Below are 21,590 nucleotides of genomic sequence, written 5' to 3' on the forward strand. Positions count from 1 at the left end.
CCTAATCCAGGCACTTGTCATCTCCCGTCTTGATTACTGCAACTCGCTGTTGGCTGGGCTCCCTGCCTGTGCCATTAAACCCCTACAACTCATCCAGAACGCCGCAGCCCGTCTGGTGTTCAACCTTCCCAAGTTCTCTCACGTCACCCCGCTCCTCCGCTCTCTCCACTGGCTTCCAGTTGAAGCTCGCATCCGCTACAAGACCATGGTGCTCGCCTACCTAGCTGTGAGGGGAACGGCACCTCAGTACCTCCAGGCTCTGATCAGGCCCTACACCCAAACAAGGGCACTGCGTTCATCCACCTCTGGCCTGCTCGCCTCCCTACCACTGAGGAAGTACAGTTCCCGCTCAGCCCAGTCAAAACTGTTCGCTGCTCTGGCCCCCCAATGGTGGAACAAACTCCCTCACGACGCCAGGACAGCGGAGTCAATCACCACCTTCCGGAGACACCTGAAACCCCACCTATTCAAGGAATACCTAGGATAGGGTAAGAGGGTAAGTAATCCTTCTCTCCCCCAACAAGATTTAGATGCAAGTGGCTGTTCCACTGGATGTCATAAGGTGTATGCACCAATTTGTAAGTCGCTCTGGATAAGAGCGTCTGCTAAATGACTTAAATGTAAATGTTAATTGTTACATGATTCATTTAAAAATCTGATAACAATTAAACATAGTTGATTAGATAAATAAGTAATCAGATTAATGAAAGTAAAGTCACAATAACCTCCAATTAGCCAATGGTATTCCTAGACTCAGCGCTGCTCAGTCTGTGGGTCAACCCATTTCAGCACCATGGTGCTGTCCACCACCAACACATTCACTTGTTGAAATTTTGTTGACTCACACACACTTGCATTCTAACATCTGGCTTTGTGTCTACCGGTCTTTTTTCATTCTGATGAAGGCCAAGATGGAAACGTCATTGATTTGAATTGTTCTAAATAAAGGACTTCAACAGTTGCCAGTTTTTACCCATTTAAATCCTATTCACAAAATAAAAAAGTGCATAACTGAGTTTACCCCATCGACTGGGTTCATCAGTGGTCATGACAACTCCGTTTGAATCGTCTCTGGTATTAGGATGGTAGCCTATGGCCAGTTAGAAAGTGGTTATAGAGCGTTCAAAATGGCCACCTATTCCCATTGTGCACTACATCTGACCAGAGCCAGGGTGCCATTTGAGACAAAGCAATAGCCTTTAGTACATTAGCTTACCTTTTTGGTAAGAACTTGAAGTGGTGAGTCACCCACAGCCAAGTCTGCCATATTTCTCACTGCTCAACCACTTGTTGTTCTGTCCAATGAAAGCATCTGTCTCATCATTAAGGCAGGGGCATGGTTTTTGATCAAAAGACCTGCAGCTCGCATGCAGAAGAAAATACATCTTTATATTTTTTGATTGGATTGGTCTTTTTAGGTGATTAACGACACGTACAGTATATCTAACAGGGCTTTCATTGTTAAAATATTCCATGACTTTCCGTCAACCTTAGAATTTACATGACAATGGCCAAAAGCTCCCAGGGAAATGTAATGTGGAGAAAGAACTGGAAAAATATTAATTTCCAAATAGTTATCCATATTCAAAATTATATGATTTACCATGATTGCATCAATTCCTCTATTACTTTCCCTCTGGAATGCTTATAATACAATTCCATGACATCCCAGAACCCTGATTAAATTAAAAATAAAGATACTAAAGACAATCAATAGTGGATAATAATGACTCATTGCCTTTCAATATCATTAATAATATCCTGATTGTCACATTGACCCTTATCAGACATCTTCATCAAGATGAAGACTGCACCAGACACTAATACAAGACAATAACTGACATGATATTTTAATGAGAAATACACTAAACTGAAAAATTTGACAAACAAAAAGAAAAAAAAGTGCATTCTTATAATTTCTTGTATTTTTTTTACAGACTCTTCCATTATTCTTTATGATCATAATATTTCACAGCACAATTCCTCCTTGGATTTTCAGAAATTACATGACTGAAGTTGAGAAGGTTTTCGAACAGCATGTTGAGCCTCTGTGGTTGAGTTGTGGGCTCATCTGTCGTCCTTCTTGGCCAATACCACCATTTCCCCCCTAAGAGCCTACACCTCTAAAACAGGGGCCTGCTGGGCATTGGACACATCTGCCAATCTATGGGCTGGCTGGGAACACTCCCATATCCCTATCCTTCCACACACACTAATATACAACAAGCACTATCAGTAATATGAGTTGGTGTTCTGTCCAGGTTGTGTATCTGGGGAAAAGAAAAGCACTTGTTATCAACAGACCTAAAATGACTGGAAATTGTGAAAAAAATTCACATTTTGACTACAAAGCACAATACGCAACACAAGATAGAACTGTTGACAATATCAGCAGTTTCATTAGGGCACCCAACAGAAAACATTTTAAATGTGCACTTCTTATGGGACAAATCCAGGTAGTACCTCCCTAACCCTGGGGTTAATACAAGGCTGTAACAAATCTCACTAAAGTTAATTGAGTGTCTTTCTTACTTGAGAGTTGTTGTTGGAGTTGCCTGACCAGTGCTGCAGTCTGCTGCTGCTGTTGAGTCTGTTGCATCTGAGTCTGCTGCATCCCCTGTCGTGGGAACTGCGACAAACACACAAACAATATTACATTTCGGTCGTTGAAAGTACAGACATACTATAACTTTTTTTCAATGGGAGTCTGTCGTTGACAAGATGATTGCCCGTCAAAAAACGCACAATATATGGGCCTTTGTGCGTATGCAACTCGTCCCAAAAATAGTTGACTAGAGTTTAACTTTGAAAGACAAAAACGGACAATATACAGTGTGGCAAAAAGTATTTAGTCAGCCACCAATTGTGCAAGTTCTCCCACTTAAAAAGATGAGAGAGGCCTGTAATTTTCATCATAGGTACACTTCAACTATGACAGACAAAATGGGGGAAAAAAAAAAAGAAAATCACATTGTAGGATTTTTAATGAATTTATTTGCAAATTATGGTGTAAAATAAGTATTTGGTCAATAACAAAAGTTTCTCAATACTTTGTTATATACCCTTTGTTGGCAATAACAGAGGTCAAAGTCTTCAGAAGGTTTTCACACACTGTTGCTGGTATTTTGGCCCATTCCTCCATGCAGATCTCCTCTAGAACAGTGATGTTTTGGGGCTGTTGCTGGGCAACACGGACTTTCAACTCCCTCCAAAGATTTTCTATGGGGTTAAGATCTGGAGACTGGCTAGGCCACTCCAGGACCTTGAAATGCTTCTTACAAAGCCACTCCTTCGTTGCCCGGGCGGTGTGTTTGGGATCATTGTCATGCTGAAAGACCCAGCCACGTTTCATCTTCAATGCCCTTGCTGATGGAAGGAGTTTTTTACTCAAAATCTCACGATACATGGCCCCATTCATTCTTTCCTTTACACGGATCAGTCGTCCTGGTCCCTTTGCAGAAAAACAGCCCCAAAGCATGATGTTTCCACCCCCATGCTTCACAGTAGGTATGGTGTTCTTTGGATTCAACTCAGCATTCTTTGTCCTCCAAACACAACGAGTTGAGTTTTTACCAAAAAGTTATATTTTGGTTTCATCTGACCATATGACATTCTCCCAATCTTCTTCTGGATCATACAAATGCTCTCTAGCAAACTTCAGACGGCCCTGGACATGTACTGGCTTAAGCAGGGGGACACGTCTGGCACTGCAGGATTTGAGTCCCTGGCGGCGTAGTGTGTTACTGATGGTAGGCTTTGTTACTTTGGTCCCAGCTCTCTGCAGGTCATTCACTAGGTCCCCCCGTGCGGTTCTGGGATTTTTGCTCACCGTTCTTGTGATCATTTTGACCCCACGGGGTGAGATCTTGCGTGGAGCCCCAGATCGAGGGAGATTATCAGTGGTCTTGTATGTCTTCCATTTCCTAATAATTGCTCCCACAGTTGATTTCTTCAAACCAAGCTGGTTACCCATTGCAGATTCAGTCTTCCCAGCCTGGTGCAGGTCTACAATTTTGTTTCTGGTGTCCTTTGACAGCTCTTTGGTCTTGGCCATAGTGGAGTTTGAAGTGTTTGAGGTTGTGGACAGGTGTATTTTATACTGATAACAAGTTCAAACAGGTGCCATTAATACAGGTAATGAGTGGAGGACAGAGGAGCCTCCTAAAGAAGAAGTTACAGGTCTGTGAGAGCCAGAAATCGTGCTTGTTTGTAGGTGAGCAAATACTTATTTTCCACCATAATTTGCAAATAAATTCATTAAAAATCAGACAATGTGATTTTCTGGATTTTTTCCCTTCTCATTTTGTCTGTCATAGTTGACGTGTACCTATGATGAAAATTACAGGCCTTTCTCATCTTTTTAAGTAGGATAACTTTAATTTTTTATTTCACCTTTATTTAACCAGGTAGGCTAGTTGAGAACAAGTTCTCATTTGCAACTGCGAACTTGCACAATTGGTGGCTGACTAAATACTTTTTTGCCCACTGTATGCAAGAACATTTCTTATTCTTAGTCTGGCTATGGCCTGAGAGTCCTGTACTAGTGAATCTCTGATATCAATTCTCTGCGAGGGCCACAACTGGCAATAAGGCAGTAGTTCCCTCTAGCCCTCCTTAGTATCTTAGTTTCCTCCATATTACTTATGTCACTTGTTTTATGCACTTCATTCAGTGTGTATGAAGGGGAGGAGACAAAGTAAAGAAGGATTTTAAAACCTTGAGACATGCATTGTGTGCCATTTAGAAGGTGAATGGGTAAGACAAAATATTGAAGTCCCTTTGAACGGGGTATGGTAGTAGGTGCCAGGCGCACGCAACTGTTTGTCAAGAATTGCAATGCTAATGTCTTTTTTTAACGTTCAACAGTTTTCCGTGTGCATGAAGAATGGTCCACCACTCAAAAGACATCCAACCAACTTGATAAATGTGAGAAGCATTGGAGTAAACGTGAACAAGCGTCCCTGTGGAATGCTTTCAACACCCATGCCCCAGCGAATTGAGGCTGTTCTGAGGGCAAAAAAAAGCAACATTAGAAAGGTGTTCCTAATGCTTTCTACACTATGAATAAAATCTATTTTCAATCTATCGTGCCGACCCCAACCTCTACCCGATAACATGGCTAGTGCCAACTCAGAGGGGCATAGTAGCCATGCCTTGCCTGAATCAGGCTGGACAAAAGCAGTGTGTGCTAACCTTAAACTTCACCATCCTCCCTGGAAAGTTAGAGTAGCAAAAAACTGTTCAGGTCAGAGTGATAATTGGAAATAGATCTAGGTGTAGTAGGGCTGGGGTTTTATTTTGTACTTGTGGGGTGTTCCAGCAAGCAGGATCATTAAGTTAAGTTCGCCAGCTAACATTGTTACATATTTGATATATCAGATCTCTTACATTTTATGGTTCATTTTGAAAGCTAAACTTGAATGTGTTTGGTGGTTGTCAAGTAAATTATACCATGCTAATTTCAAATATATATTTCTCGAAAACATAAAAATAATTCAGAATTTTTGGGACAGTTAGCTGGCTAATTTGATCCGTCCTTTTGGAACTGCCCCTTGGCAATTTGACTGTATCATCCTCTAAGTTGGACGTACCATGGGTTGCTGTGGGGGCATGGGCTGCATGCCCAGGGCCTGGTTCTGAGCCTGGGCACCGGAGGGCGGTGCTGACGCTACTTGCTGCTGCTGCTGCTGTTGTTGTTGTTGTTGTTGTTGCTGCTGCTGCTGAACTTGTTGGGGCTGGACCTGATGTTGCTGTTGAACTTGCTGTTGTTGAACCTGTTGTTGTTGTTGTTGAGCTTGCTGCTGAGCCTGCTGCTGGGCCTATAGGAGACAGGGACAAATACAGAAACAGAGCAGGGTGACACCATCGTACAACTATACAGGAATTCTTACACTCACTATATGTCATGCTAGAGCACGGGTGGGCAAACTACGGCCTGTGGGTCCCGCGATCCCATTCAATCCGCTGGTCCTCTGAAAATAATTAAACAGAAATAGATATTTGCGGCACTCAGTTGAAATCCCAATGTGGCCCCTGTGCTAGACCATCAGTTGAATAATTGTGGAAGTGATTGTTTAGATCTAGACCGCATTGAGTGGCAATAGCAGTACATGTGTAGTTAAAATATAATCAATACACTGTTCCATGTTGGTCTGTAGTGTTAGATATTGCAAGTAGAAGACCTAGTAAATAGACAAAGCATACTCGGAGTGCCTGCTGTCTGAGGTACTGCTGCTGTTGCTGCTGGGCCTGCTGCTGCTCAGCAAGCATCTGGTTTGGTCTCATTCCCGGGTGGACCCCCTGCGTACCCATGTGGCTCAGGCCCTGCATGACGGGAGCCTGATGGATGGACTGGTGGGGAAACCTGGAGATGGTGGAAGAGATCCACATTCAGAGGACCAGTACATCATCAAATGTTTCACAAATACACCACTGTCTTGAATAAGGTCACTGTTGCCCATTACAGTGCTACAGCATGAAAGGAAAAAGTGTTCTGCGACTACACTGTCAAATGTTTGCATTCATGTCAAAGGAAATCAGAGTGCAGTTTATGGGTGGAGTTGACTTTGATAACTCTGTACCCAGATACTAGGCAGTGATGCTAAATGTGACAAAGTCTTGATATGTGCAAGAAAAAGGAGTGAAAGAAGGCACTCCATGAACACCATATTAGCGAAGGCACGATACCAGTGTTGGGATACTTGTTAGTATCGTGGCAAGGAAACAAAACACGAAACGTATATAACTTCTTTATGAAAACAGCCCTAATGTTGGAAACAAATATCATTATGTTGTCATTTAAAGTTACATTTACAAATTTTCCAAGCTATAGCACACAATATTTTAAATACAGCATGTTTTTACATGGACATTTTAGTCATTTAGGTGATGCTCTTATCCAGAGCGACTTATAGGAGCAATTATGATTAAGTGCTTTGCTCAAGGGCACAGACACCTTTTTCACCTAGTCGGCCCGGGGATTCGAACCAGCAACCTTTTGGTTACTGGACCTACACTTAATAATAACTCTACCTGCCACCCCAGGACCAAAGAGTTTACTCTGCTTCATGTTTCAGGCTGTGACAATACTGGTATTGTCACAGCCCTACACAATATGAGACAAAAGTAGCCAAAATATCCTTGATAATGGACAGCAGACATCCCTGTGCTATTGGAGTGCAGTACAGTGTATTGTCCAAACCCCCACCACTCTTCAACTCTTCCCTCCTGCCCACCTCTGTGTGTTTTGCATGGTGTGCGAGTAGCCCGGTGCCTGCTGGTGAACGTAGCCGCTGGGCCTCTGTACCATCTGCCTCAGAGAGTCCACCACACCCAGGTTGGCCCCCGAGTGGCTTCCCTGGAAACCCTGGTTCCCGTACGACGGAGGGACTATACCACCCACCTGGGAGGGATGCGGCTGCATCCCCATGTGGGAGCCGTACGTGGTATAGCCCTGGGAGATGTTCTGTACACGGAGAGATAAAAATCAGAATGTTAATGAAAATAATAGGACAAATATGCAGAGAGGAGAAAGAAGGAATAGAGGACACTAGTTTATGCATAGGGTCAAATTCAGTTTTGAAGGAAATAGAAGGATAAGAAAACAGGTTTTACAGGTACATCTGGAAAGAAATGACACGACATTTTGGCAAAAGTGTCTCATCTGAAAGACTTGCCTGAGTTGGCTGCACGGAGCCGTATTGTTGGTTGGGCGTCATCTGTCGCATCTGTTGTCCAATAATACTCTGGTTCTGAAAATGTCAAGAGACAACGTTCCAACGTTCTTAAAAAGCAATGTGCTGCTTTCTACAACGGAAGTTCAACTTTTTTTCTTCACGGGCGGCAGGTAGCTTAGCGGTTAAGAGTGTTGGGCCAGTAACTGAAATTCGCTGGTTCGAATCCCCGAGCCGGCAAGTTAATCCCCAACAACAACTTCTCTCCGGGCACTGATGAAGTGGATGTCAATTTAGGCAGCCCCCTGCACCTCTCTGATTCAGAAGGGTTGGGTTAAATGTGGAAGACACATTTGAGGTTGAATGCATTCAGTTGTGCAAATGTATCTACATGTGTACAGTGAAAGCCAGGTTCAAGATCCTATTCTATGAGCATGTTAATAACACATCTAGCAAACCCCTCAACACCACACTGGGGGAGGTCCAGTCGAGAATAACCTCTGTACTCACTACTGTCCCATTCCAATGGAGTCTAGTCACTGCAAACTCACCAGTCTGACCTGCAGATGCTGGCGCAGGATCTGGCCCTGCGGTATGTTGGGCTGGGGCTTATAGCCCATAGGGTACTGCTTTTCCATGCCCATCATGCCAGCTGGCATCACACCCGGGTAGTTGGGCCGCGTGGGCATCATCTTGCCCATCTGAGGGTTCCGGGCTGGTCGGTACGGGGTGTCCAAACCAGGGCCCCCTGAAGGGGAAAAGGATGAGAATTTAAGTCAAAGTCAAAATGACAAAAAGCCACCACAGCATTAATATCCGTTTCAGCTAATCAAGGTCTTTAAGATTTCGGTTGATAAGCAGAATCGTGTGTTTTAGTGCTGGGCTGTAACAAAACATGGTGTCGATTGACCATGGTTGGTGATGATCAAAAGCTAAACACGCCTCACTTAAAACGGTCATGAGAGGAATACAGGTTCCAGAGTGTTTTTTTCATGATATTGTGAATACTAACTAGTAATAACTAAAACAGGGCCCATATTCATCAATATCAGAGTAGAGTGCTGGCCTAGGATCAGTAACTGTTTTCAATATGATTTAAAAGGCTAAACTCCTCATAAATTAGAACCCTGGACTTAGACAATGATAATGTTGGCACTGACCTGGAGGTAGAGGCTGGTTCTGGGCATACATGCCCATGGCCTGCTGGCTGTAGCCTAACCTGTTGTAGGGGTGAGTTTGCTGGCCCATGAGGATCTCTGGGGGCAAACCTGTCCCATACGGCACTCCACCCTGGGTACGTGTCACAAAGTCCTGGAGAGAGAAGACAAACACCTTCTACGAGACACACTACACATATACTGTATAATGGTAATATGTGCAACAACAATATCATCCAGCTTTTGTACTTTTAGAATGAATATTATTAGACAAGACATACATTGTCGTCCTTCAAATCCCTCAAGATGACACTCATGAGTGCTCAGTGATTTCAGAGTCCTTAAATCTATGACTACTTTTACGTTTCTACCATAACTAGCCTAATCCAAAAAGACCCATTCCTAGATCTGAAGGGATTGGACAGGTATATAAGCAATATGGTTGTCACTCCATCTTGCCTTCTGATAGGTTCGGTGGAATTTGCACCATATTCTTTAGACCTATCCTATTCTTTATAGTCTACACAAATGCCAAGGGTACAGGGCCTAGGGATGTTGCGGTGACCACACCGACGGTCACGAGTCATGAAGGCATTCCACATGACCGCTTAGTCACGGTAATTAGGCTTCTCCAAGCTCTGATGCTGCTGATGGTAATTAGTAGTGATAAAATAATGTATATGTGAAAGATAATGATACAATAATTCCACTCTGAAACCTTATAACTGTATGAAATTGATTAGAATCAGAAAATTATAATCTGATGATGTGTGTAGTTTAGGTCGGAATTAGGTTAAACAATGTATAGTGGAAAAACACAGACTGTCTGAGCAAGGCGTAGCTTAGGATTTGAACTTGTGTTTGTGTGTGCGCCAAGTAAAATACCGAAGAACAATTCAAACTGTGTTTGAACCGACCTGGCTAAGCCTCTGAGACTTGGGAGAGGACAGGGAGTACTTCTCAAGGTCTCCCTAATCTCGGGGGAATGGAACTGTCGGCTAGTGATACAAAAGGATAACACTCACCTACTGTTTGTGTAGAAGTACAGTGGGGTAAAAAAGTATTTAGTCAGCCACCAATTGTGCAAGACCTCCCACTTAAAAAGACGAGAGATGCCTGCAATTTTCCTCATAGGTACACTTCAACTATGACAGACAAAATGAGAAAAAAAAATCCAGAAAATCACATTGTAGGATTTTTAATGAATTTATTTGCAAATGTGACTTTCTGGATTTTCTCTCATTTTGTCTGTCATAGTTGAAGTGTACCTATGATGAAAATTGCAGGCCTCATCTTTTTAAGTGGGAGAACTTGCACAATTGGTGGCTGACTAAATAAAATACGAATTTTTTGCCCCACTATGTGCGCAGCTATAAAATTGATGTTTTTGTATTCTTGACTTTACAACGTTCTCTTTTTGCATAAGCTGAGTCTTTGAATAATTATTATTAAACCAGTGGTCTTACAGATCCCGGGGATTGGTCAGAGCTATTGATTGTCAGTTGTTATCATTGGGATTGAAAATTCTCGTGACAAGTAGCCTACCAAATTTGCTAACTGCCTGGTACTCCACACTCTATTTTACCTCTAATCCCTCTAACATCAACGCAAATGTCATCGAAAATCTAATCAAACACTTCATGAGAGCCCATGAGCTCATGTTGCGCAACATTTCAATAGGCTATGTAATTGCTAGAGAAAACAGAGTGATGGCCTCTATTAAAAATTGGAGGATCCCATTAGCTTTCTATAGGCTTGGCCTTCTATCATTATTTTTCAACTTTTCTAATACTAAGCATATTTCTTATCTTTACAACAGGAGTATAGCCTACCTGGCTGGCATGAAAATGAACCACGGGAAAAGCGTCCTCTATTCTCTATTTAAGTGCATACAGTACCAGTCAAAAGATTAGGTGTATCCAATCATTCAAGGATTTTCTTTATTTTTTACTATTTTATAAATGGTAAAATAATGGTGAAGACATCACAACTATGAAAAAATATAAGGAATCATATATATATAGTCACCAAAAAAGTGTTAAATCAAAATATATTTTATATTTGAGATTCTTTAAAGTAGCCACCCTTTGCCTTGATGACAGCTTTGCACACTCTTGGCATTATCTCAACTAGCTTCCTGGAATGCATTTCAATTAACAGGTGTGCCTTGTGAAAAGTTAATTTGTGGAATTTCTTTCCTTAATGCGTTTGAGCCAATCAGTTGTGTTGTGACAAGGCAGGGGTTGTAAACAGAAGATAGGTCTATTTTGTAAAAGAACAAGTCCATATTATGGAAAAAACAGCTCAAATAAGCAAAGAGAAACGACAGTCCATCATTACTTTCAGACACGAAGGTCAGTCAATACAGAACCTTTCAAGAACTTTCAAAGTTTCTTCAAGTGCAGTCGCAAAAACCATCAAGCACTATGATGAAACTGGCTCTCATGAGGACCACCACAGGATAGGAAAACCCAGAGTTACCTCTGCTGCAGAGTTACCTCTGCTGCAATCTGTCATTTGGTCTGATGAGATTTTTGGTTCCAACCGCTGTCTCTATGTGAGACGCAAAGTAGGTGAATGGATGATCTCCGCATGTGTGGATCCCACCGTGAATCATGAAGGAGGTGGTGTGATGGTGCTTTGCTGGTGACACTGATTTATTTAGAATTCAAGGCACACTTAACCAGCATTGCTACCACAGCATTACGCACCGATACACCATCCCATCTGGTTTGCGCTTAGTGGGACGATCATTTGTTTTTCAACAGGACAATGACTCAACACACCTCCAGGCTGTGTAAGGGCTATTTGACCAAGAAGGAGAATGAAGGTGTGCCGGATCAGATGACCTGGCCTCCACAATCACCCGACCTTAACCCAACTGAGATGGTTTGGAATGAGTTGGACCGCAGAGTGAACGAAAAGCAGCGAACAAGTGCTCAGCATGTGGGAACTCCAAAAAGCATTCCAAGTGAAGCTGATTGATAGAATGCCAAGAGTGTGCAAAACTGTCATCAAGGCAAAGGGTGGCTACCTTGAAGAATCTAAAATATATGCTGATTTGTTTAACACTTTTTTGGTTACTACATGATTCAATATATTTTATTGCATAGTTTATGTATTCACTATTATTCTACAATGTAGAAAATAGTCCAAATAAAGAACAACCCTTGAATGAGTACTGTAGAGTATGTATTTTTCCCCTGCCCCTGTTTAAAGACAGGTGCATGATAATGGTCCCTTCTAAGTGGTTCATCCTTTAAAAGTTGTGCGCTTATGCCGCGGGACTTTGAGGTACCCAGCGCCACGGCTTCATCGCTCCAGACCACCGCAGGGGAGCGTTCGGGCCCCAAGGTTATTATATGACCAATCATATCGAGTGGTTCCAATGACGAATTTGACGTTATGCCACACATCGCCGGCGACTTTCTTCAGGAAAAAATGTCTGACAAAAACATGATGGAAGCAAATGTAAGTAATTGTAACGAGTCCAAAAAAAGTCCAATTGAGAGGAATATGTTAGTTAATGTAGAGAAACGATTGTGAATAATTTTTCATCATAAAGTTAATTTACAAAGTTTTTTTCAGTCATATCCAATACCAGGTGTATCAAACCCCATTCTTTGAATGATGCTGTGTCTGCATGTATGTATTACAATTATACACTTCAACAGTGTTTACCACTCCTGCTCCTGGGATATCAAAGATTACACCTTGTAACTATGCAATAGACTAGAAACATGATTTAAGTAAAAGGCTGATTTGTAATTCATATATTACAGAAAAAACAGTACAATACACTTCCTATGCATATCTAACTCCCATTATCTGCATTCATCTGAGGAGGTTCTCCCAGCCATGCAGACGATTGAAAACAGGGCAGCAAAGTTTATTTGTCACCAGAGTGGTTTAGAGTATTTTACTATTTGCATGTGAATAACCAGACCTTCATACAAACTTGCTATGCTGAATTCTTGACGCACAACCGAAGGTGCTGCCATATCCTGCCAGCACACCCACAAGCAAACCACTCAGGCAGAGAATGACGTGTGGAAGAGGGTGAGGAACGACATGGGAGTAACAATCCGGGCTATTTGCACTGAGACCAGCGTAATAATGTAATGAAACAAGCAGGGAGCAGGTTTCATACCCTTAACATTCTAGCTCGAGGTCCAGCACGCTATCGACTGTGCCCAAATGTATTAATTGGGGTTGGGGCCGATTGTGGCTAAAAACACTATCAATTGAAATCTTTAACAAGTGGAAAAGGGGAAAAAGTATTAGTTTTTCACAAGGGTAGCAGGATGTGAATTCTGCTAATAACATTTTTAGGATGAGCTATTAGCTGAACAATAGACTATTCAACCTTTACTAAAGAATCGTCTAATAGCCAAGCTAGGTGTGAAACCCCCTCCAACTTGCAACTAATCATTTGTGTCAACCTTTCCACATCTACTGAGTATACACTGCTCAAAAAAATAAAGGGAACACTTAAACAACACAATGTAACTCCAAGTCAATCACACTTCTGTGAAATCAAACTGTCCACTTAGGAAGCAACACTGATTGCTATAAATTTCACATGCTGTTGTGCAAATAGAATACACAACAGGTGGAAATTATAGGCAATTAGCAAGACACGCCCAAGAAAAGAGTGGTTCTGCAGGTGGTGACCACAGACCACTTCTCAGTTCCTATGCTTCCTGGCTGATGTTTTGGTCACTTTTGAATGCTGACGGTGCTTTCACTCTAGTGGTAGCATGAGACGGAGTCTACAACCCACACAAGTAGCTCAGGTAGTGCAGCTCATCCAGGATGGCATATCAATGCGAGCTGTGGCAAGAAGGTTTGCTGTGTCTGTCAGGGTAGTGTCCAGAGCATGGAGGCGCTACCAGGAGACAGGCCAGTACATCAGGAGACGTGGAGGAGGCCGTAGGAGGGCAACAACCCAGCAGCAGGACCGCTACCTCCGCCTTTGTGCAAGGAGGAGCAGGAGGAGCACTGCCAGAGCCCCGCAAAATGACCTCCAGTAGGCCACAAATGTGCATGTGTCTGCTCAAACGGTCAGAAACAGACTCCATGAAGGTGGTATGAGGGCCCGACGTCCACAGTTGGGGGTTGTGTTTACAGCCCAACACCGTGCAGGATGTTTGGCATTTGCCAGAGAACACCAAGATTGGCAAATTCGCCACTGGCGCCCTGTGCTCTTCACAGATGAAAGCAGGTTCACACTGAGCACATTTGACAGACGTGACAGAGTCTGGAGACGCCGTGGAGAACGTTCTGCTGCCTGCAACATCCTCCAGCATGACCGTTTTGGTGGTGGGTTAGTCATGGTGTGGGGTGGCATTTCTTTGGGGTGCCGCACAGCCCTCCATGTGTTCGCTAGAGGTAGCCTGACTGCTATTAGGTACTGAGATGAGATCCTCAGACCCCTTGTGAGACTGACCATATGCTGGTGCAGTTGGCCCTGGGTTCCTCCTAATGCAAGACAATGCTAGACCTCATGTGGCTGGAGTGTGTCAGCAGTTCTTGCAAGAGGAAGGCATTGATGCTATGGACTGGCCCGCCCGTTCCCCAGACCCAAATCCAATTGAGCACATCTGGGACATCATGTCTCGCTCCATCCACCAAAGCCACGTTGCACCACAGACTGTCCAGGAGTTGGCAGATGCTTTAGTCCAGGTCTGGGAGGAGATCCCTCAGGAGACCATCCGCTACCTCATCAGGAGCATGCCCAGGCGTTGTAGGGAGGTCATACAGGCACATGGAGGCCACACACACACTACTGAGCCTCATTTTGACTTGTTTTAAGGACATTACATCAAAGTTGGATCAGCCTGTAGTGTGGTTTTCCACTTTCATTTTGAGTGTAACTCCAAATCCAGACCTCCGTGGGTTGATAAATTTGATTTCCATTGATAATTTGTGTGATTTTGTTGTCAGCACATTCAACTATGTAAAGAAAAAAGTATTTAATAAGAATATTTCATTCATTCAGATCTAGGATGTGTTATTTTAGTGTTCCCTTTATTTTTTTGAGCAGTGTATACACACACACACACACAAACACACAAAAAGTTCATGTTGGAAGTTTACATACACTTATGTTGGAGTCATTAAAACTTGTTTTTCAATCACTCCACAAATGTCTTGTTAACAAACTATAGTTTTGACAAGTCCGTAAGGACATCTACTTTGTGCATGACACAATACATTTTTCCAACAATTGTTTATAGACAGATTATTTCACTTATAATTCACTGTATCACAATTCCAGTGGGTCAGAAGTTAACATACACTAAGTTGATTGTGCCTTTAAACAGCCTGGAAAATTCCAGAAAATGATATCATGGCGTTAGAAGCTTCTGATAGGCTAATTTACATAATTTGAGTCAATTGGAGGTGTACCTGTGGATGTATTTCAAGGCCGACCTTCAAACTCGGTGCCTCTTTGCTTGACATCATGGGAAAATCAAAAGAAATCAGCCAAGACCTCAGAAAAGGTCTGGTTCATCCACGTTCATCTGTACAAACAATAGTACGCAAGTATAAACACCATGGGACCACGCAGCCGTCGTACCGCTCAGGAAGGAGACGCGTTCTGTCTCCTAGAGATGAACGTACTTTGGTGCGAAAGAGGAAATCAATCCCAGAACAGCTGATGCTGGAGGAAACAGGTACAAAAGTATCTATATCCACAGTAAAACGAGTCCTATATCGATATAACCTGAAAGGCCGCTCAGCAAGGAAGAAGCCACTGCTCCAAAACCGCCATAAAAAAGCCAGACTACGGTTTGCAACTGTACATATAACAAAGATCATACTTTTTGGAGAAATCTCCTCTGGTCTGATGAAACAAAAATAGAACTGTTTGGCCATTATGACCATCATTATGTTTGGAGGAAAAAGAGGGAGGCCTGCAAGCTGAAGAACACCATCCCAACCGTGAAGCACGGGGGTGGCAGTATCATGCTGTGGGGGTGCTTTGCTGCAGGAGGGACTGGTCCACTTCACAAAATAGATGGCATCATGAGGAAGGAAAATTATGTGGATATATTAAAGCAACATCAGTCAGGAAGTTAAAGATTGGTCGCAAATGGGTCTTCCAAATGGACAATGACCCCAAACATACTTTCAAAGTTGTTGCAAAATGGTTTAAGGACAACAATGTCTAGGTATTCGAGTGGCCATCACAAAGCCCTGACATCAATCCTATAGATAATTTGTGGGCAGAACTGAAAAAGTTACACCAGCTCTGTCAGGAGGAATGGGCCAAAATTCACCCAACTTATTGTGGGAAGCTTGTGGAAGGCTACCCGAAACATTAGACCAAAGTTACACAATTTAAAGGCAATGCTACCAAATACTAATTGAGTGTATGTAAACTTCTGACCCACTGGGAATGTGATGAAAGAAATAAAAGCTGAAATAAATCACTACTATTATTCTGACATTTCACATTCTTAAAATAAAGTGTGATCCTAATTGACCTAGGACAGGGAATTTTTACTAGGATTAAATGTCAGGAACTGTGAAAAACTTGAGTTTAAATGTATTTGGCTGATTGCAAATAAGATTTTTTTCTCACCTGACTTGCTTAGTTATATAAAGGTTCAATTTAAAAACAACTGGCGGCAACCTCAGCACTATCGATAGGAGGTGAACAGTGGCTGGTGCTAAAAATATAGCTAACTTGTTATGCAAGTGTTGCACACCAACAGATAGAGAAACAAGCCGAGCAATTCATTTCAACAATCTTCATTTTAATTTGACTTTACAAACAACAAGGCTTAATTGCAGTCTATTTCTTCAGAGCCTAAACCTATATAAAATAACTGAACTGGCTGTGGTAGACTATGAGGCTTAACAGACTAACAGAAGTAGTATTTTTTTTTAGTAGGCCTACTAACAATTGCAACTGGTCAAAAATCTAGCATCCTACATAAAACAATAATTTAAAAAAAAGTCTGCACGTTCGAACTAAAACAATGTAACTAATAATGAAAAGCGCACATTTGTAAATCCCAAACTCTAAAATTAAATGGAAAGGTAGACAAATTATTTGTGAGATTGTGGTTACAATAAAGAATGTAAACAAGATGCTCTGTTTTATTTACAGTAGTGATGGACAACTGGAGGCATTTTGAAAACAGGTTTTTGAACATTTTTTCACAAGTGCACTGTAGTACTGCAGCAGGTGCAGCCCATCATGCAAATGTTTCCTATTAGCAGGACAATAGACTTTTTATAGTCCGGCTACTGTTGTGAAAATCCCTCAACTTGCAATGTATTCGATGCTTAAGCACTCCAAAATGTTACACTTCTAACATCTTGATGCTTTTGTTAATAAAATAATGAGAAAAAAGACACTTAAAATGCCAATTTTTATTTAAACTACATTTTAGTCGCAGTTCCACCAAGCTCCACGACCACAGGTAAAACCTTGCTGAGATGATCAATGTTTTATTTTACCTTCATTTAACTAGGCAAGTCATTTAAGAACAAATTTTTATTTTCAATGACGGCCTAGGAACAGTGGGTTAACTGCCTTCCTTGTTCAGGGGCAGAATAACAGATTTGTACATTGCCAGCTCGGGGATTCGATCTTGCAACCTTTTGGTTACGAGTCCAACGCTCTAACCACTAGGCTACACTGCCGCCCCATGGTCTGCTAACTGCAACGCTCTAACCACTAGGCTACTGCACTGCCTGACCCCCTAATGGTCTGCTAACTGCTAACGGTTGCCTGACCCGGTCTGCTAACTGCAAGCTTGCCTGACCCGGTCTGCTAACCCTTGCCTGGTCTGCTAACTGCAAGCTTGCCTGACCCGGTCTGCTAACTGCTAGGTCTGCTTAACTGCAAGCTTGCCTGACCCGCCCGGTCTGCTAACTGCAAGCTTGCCTGACCCGCCCGGTCTGCTAACTGCAAGCTTGCCTGACCCGATCTGCTAACTGCAAGCTTGCCTGACCCGGTCTGCTAACTGCAAGCTTGCCTGACCCGGTCTGCTAACTGCAAGCTTGCCTGACCCGGTCTGCTAACTGCTAGCTTGCCTGCCCCGGTCTGCTAATTACAAGCTTGCCTGCACCGGTCTGCTAACTGCTAGCCCCTGCTAACTGCTAGCTTGCCTGCCCCGATCTGCTAACTGCTAGCTTGCCAGCCCCGGTCTGCTAACTGCTAGCTTGTTTCAACCTCAGGAGGCTGAAGAAATTCGGCTTGTCACCAAAAACACTCACAAACTTCTACAGATGCACAATCGAGAGCATCCTGTCGGGCTGTATCACCGCCTGGTACGGCAACTGTTCAGGATTCCAAGATGTCATAGCAGTTCAGACGTCTTTTGTCCTCGTCTTGTCCCGTATATATATATATATTTACAACTTTTTTCACGTACATTTTATTTTTATTTTCCATCAACTCATCTTCAAAACACTCCCCTGCAACCCGCCTCACCAATTTATATTTATAAAAAAGTATTATTTACCTCAAATCTGTAATCCTCCAAGAAGCTAGCCAGAAACTCCAAGAAGCTAGCCAGAAGCTAGCCAGGAGCTAGCCAGAAGCTAGCCCAGAAGCTAATCCAGAAGCTAGTTCAGAAGCTAGTTAGCTTCTTTACTGGCAAATCGTTAGTATTCAGCTAACCACGGTTTGTGGTCATCAGCTATCTTTTAGCTCGAAAATCTATCGCCAGTTTTGTACGGCTCGGAACGGAACATACCGGAACAATTTTTCTCTCCATGTCCCTGGATTTCAACTGCTCTCTGGACATTCATACCTGGATCTCACAGCTAGCTAGCTGCTAGCCGTGTGACTATCGGCTTTCGTCGATTCCGGAGCAAACATCAATTATTCCGGAGCTAGCCAGCTCCGTCAATCACTCCTGAGTTCCGTCAATCACTCCTGAGTTCCATCAATCAGTTCCATCAATCACTCCTGGGCTGCAGTCACCTATCCGGATCCGTTTTACTGCCTACGCGGAGCCCCACCGGGCCTTCACAACTGGACTGCCGACGTTATCTACCCGAAGGAGTTATCCGGCTGGCTCCTCCGTCGCGACGTTACCTGAACGCCCAATTTAAAAAAAAAAATATTATTATGTTTTCATCTTGGGCATCTATAACTATATCTATTGTTTTTATTTTTGTTGTTGTTGTGTGATTTGGATTAATCCCCTCTACCACACAGAACCCCACTAATCTACTGACGGAACGCAAGAGGTGGCTAATAACAGACCTCCATCCTATGCTAGCTTGCTACCGATGGCCTGGCTAGCTGTCTAAATCGCCGTGACCCCCAACCAACCGCTCCACTCACTGGACCCCTTTTGATCACTCGACTAAGCATGCCTCTCCTTAATGTCAATATGTCTTGTCCATTGCTGTTCTGGTTAGTGTTTATTGGCTTATTTCACTGTAGAGCCTCTAGTCCTGCTCACTATACCTTATCCAACCTATTAGTTCCACCACCCATACATGCAATGACATCTCCTGGTTTCAATGCTGTTTCTAGAGACAATATCTCTCTCTTCATCACTCAATACCTAGGTTTATCTCCACTGTATTCACATCCTACCATATCTTTGTCTGTACATTATACCTTGATGCTATTTTATCGCCCTCAGAAACCTCCTTTTACTCTCTGTTCCAGACATTCTCGGCGACCAATTCTTATTGCTTTTAGCCGTACCCTTATCCTACTCCTCCTCTTTTCCTCTAGTGATGTAGAGGTGAATCCAGGCCCTGCAGTGCCTAGCTCCACTCCTATTCCCCAGGCGCTCTCTTTTGATGACTTCTGTAACCGTAATGGCCTTGGTTTCATGCATGTTAACTTTAGAAGCCTCCTCCCTAAGTTTGTTTTATTCACTGCTTTAGCACACTCTGCCAACCCGGATGTTCTAGCTGTGTCTGAATCCTGGCTTAGGAAGACCACCAAAAATTCTGAAATTTTAATTCCAAACTACAACATTTTCAGACAAGATAGAACTGCCAAAGGGGCGGTGTTGCAATCTACTGCAAAGATAGCCTGCAGAGTTCTGTCCTACTATTCAGGTCTGTACCCAAACAATTTGAACTTCTACTTTTAAAAATCCACCTCTCTAAAAACAAGTCTCTCACCGTTGCCGCCTGCTATAGACCACCCTCTGCCCCCAGCTGTGCTCTGGACACCATATGTGAACTGATTGCCCCCATCTATCTTCAGAGCTCGTGCTGCTAGGTGACCTAAACTGGAACATGCTTAACACCCCAGCCATCCTACAATCTAAACTTGATGCCCTCAATCTCACACAAATGATCAATGAATCTACCAGGTACCTCGCCAAAGCCTTTAAACATGGGCTTCCCTCTAAATACACCTCTGCTGTCTTCAACCAAGATCTCAGCGATCACTGCCTCATTGCCTGCATCCGTAATGGGTCAGCGGTCAAACGACCTCCACTCATCACTGTAAAACGCTCCCTGAAACACTTCAGCGAGCAGGCCTTTCTAATCAACCTGGCCGGGGTATCCTGGAAGGATATTGATCTCATCCCGTCAGTAGGATGCCTGGATATGTTTTTTAAATGCCTTCCTAACCATCTTAAATAAACATGCCCCATTCAAGAAATGTAGAACCAGGAACAGATATAGCCCTTGGTTCTCCCCAAACCTGACTGCCCTTAACCAACACAAAAACATCCTATGGCGTTCTGCATTAGCATCGAACAGCCCCCGTGATATGCAGCTGTTCAGGGAAGCTAAGAAACCATTATACACAGGCAGTTAGAAAAGCCAAGGCTAGCTTTTTCAAGCAGAAATTTGCTTCCTGCAACACTAACTCAAAGAAGTTCTGGGACACTGTAAAGTCTATGGAGAATAAGAACACTTCCTCCCAGCTGCCCACTGCACTGAAGATAGGAAACACTGTCACCCCTGATAAATCCACCATAATTGAGCATTTCAATAAGCATTTTTCTACGGCTGGCCAGGCTTTCCACCTGGCTACTCCTACCCCGGTCAACAGCACTGCACCCCCAACAGCAACTCGCCCAAGCCTTCCCCATTTCTCCTTCTCCCAAATCCAGTCAGCTGATGTTCTGAAAGAGCTGCAAAATCTGGACGCATACAAATTAGCCGGGCTAGACAATCTGGACCCTTACTTTCTAAAATTATCTGCCGAAATTGTTGCCACCCCTATTACTAGCCTGTTCAACCTCTCTTTCATGTCGTCTGAGATTCCCAAAGATTGGAAAGCAGCTGCGGTCATCCCCCTCTTCAAAGGGGGGACACTCTTGACCCAAACTGCTACAGACCTATATCTATCCTACCATGCCTTTCTAAGGCCTTCGAAAGCCAAGTCAACAAACAGATTACCGACCATTTCGAATCTCACCATACCTTCTCTACTATGCAATCTGGTCATGGTCATGGGTGCACCTCAGCCACGCTCAAGGTCCTAAACGATATCTTAACAACTATCGATAAGAAACATTACTGTGCAGCCGTATTCATTGATCTGGCCAAGGCTTTCGACTCTGTCAATCACCACATCCTCATCGGCAGACTCGACAGCCTTGGTTTCTCAAATGATTGCCTCGCCTGGTTCACCAACTACTTCTCTGATAGAGTTCAGTGTGTCAAATCGGAGGGTCTGCTGTCCGGACCTCTGCCAGTCTCTATGGGGGTGCCACAGGGTTCAATTCTTGGACCGACTCTCTTCTCTTTATACATCAATGAGGTCGCTCTTGCTGCTGGTGAGTCTCTGATCCACCTGTACGCAGAC

At 43.2% G+C, this 21,590-nt stretch overlaps 1 protein-coding gene across 2 annotated transcripts in view; it reads right to left on the minus strand.

Moving 5' to 3' along the window:
- Positions 1 to 1,834: 1,834 nt before the first annotated feature.
- The window catches only part of LOC118363651 (mediator of RNA polymerase II transcription subunit 12-like), a 78,522-nt gene continuing 58,766 nt past the window's right edge, over positions 1,835 to 21,590 (minus strand). For both annotated transcript variants that reach the window (XM_035744734.2, XM_035744733.2), the window contains exons 37-44: positions 8,834 to 8,984; positions 8,225 to 8,421; positions 7,677 to 7,751; positions 7,236 to 7,465; positions 6,205 to 6,364; positions 5,592 to 5,819; positions 2,533 to 2,629; positions 1,835 to 2,270 (exon numbers count right to left, since the gene is read on the minus strand). In XM_035744734.2, the coding sequence (XP_035600627.1) occupies positions 2,233 to 2,270; positions 2,533 to 2,629; positions 5,592 to 5,819; positions 6,205 to 6,364; positions 7,236 to 7,465; positions 7,677 to 7,751; positions 8,225 to 8,421; positions 8,834 to 8,984 (1,176 nt within the window). In that variant the 3' untranslated portion in view covers positions 1,835 to 2,232. The remainder of the gene's footprint in view (positions 2,271 to 2,532; positions 2,630 to 5,591; positions 5,820 to 6,204; positions 6,365 to 7,235; positions 7,466 to 7,676; positions 7,752 to 8,224; positions 8,422 to 8,833; positions 8,985 to 21,590) is intronic.

This window comes from Oncorhynchus keta, chromosome 30, assembly GCF_023373465.1.
Source record: "Oncorhynchus keta strain PuntledgeMale-10-30-2019 chromosome 30, Oket_V2, whole genome shotgun sequence".
In the NCBI taxonomy this organism is placed as follows: domain Eukaryota; kingdom Metazoa; phylum Chordata; class Actinopteri; order Salmoniformes; family Salmonidae; genus Oncorhynchus; species Oncorhynchus keta.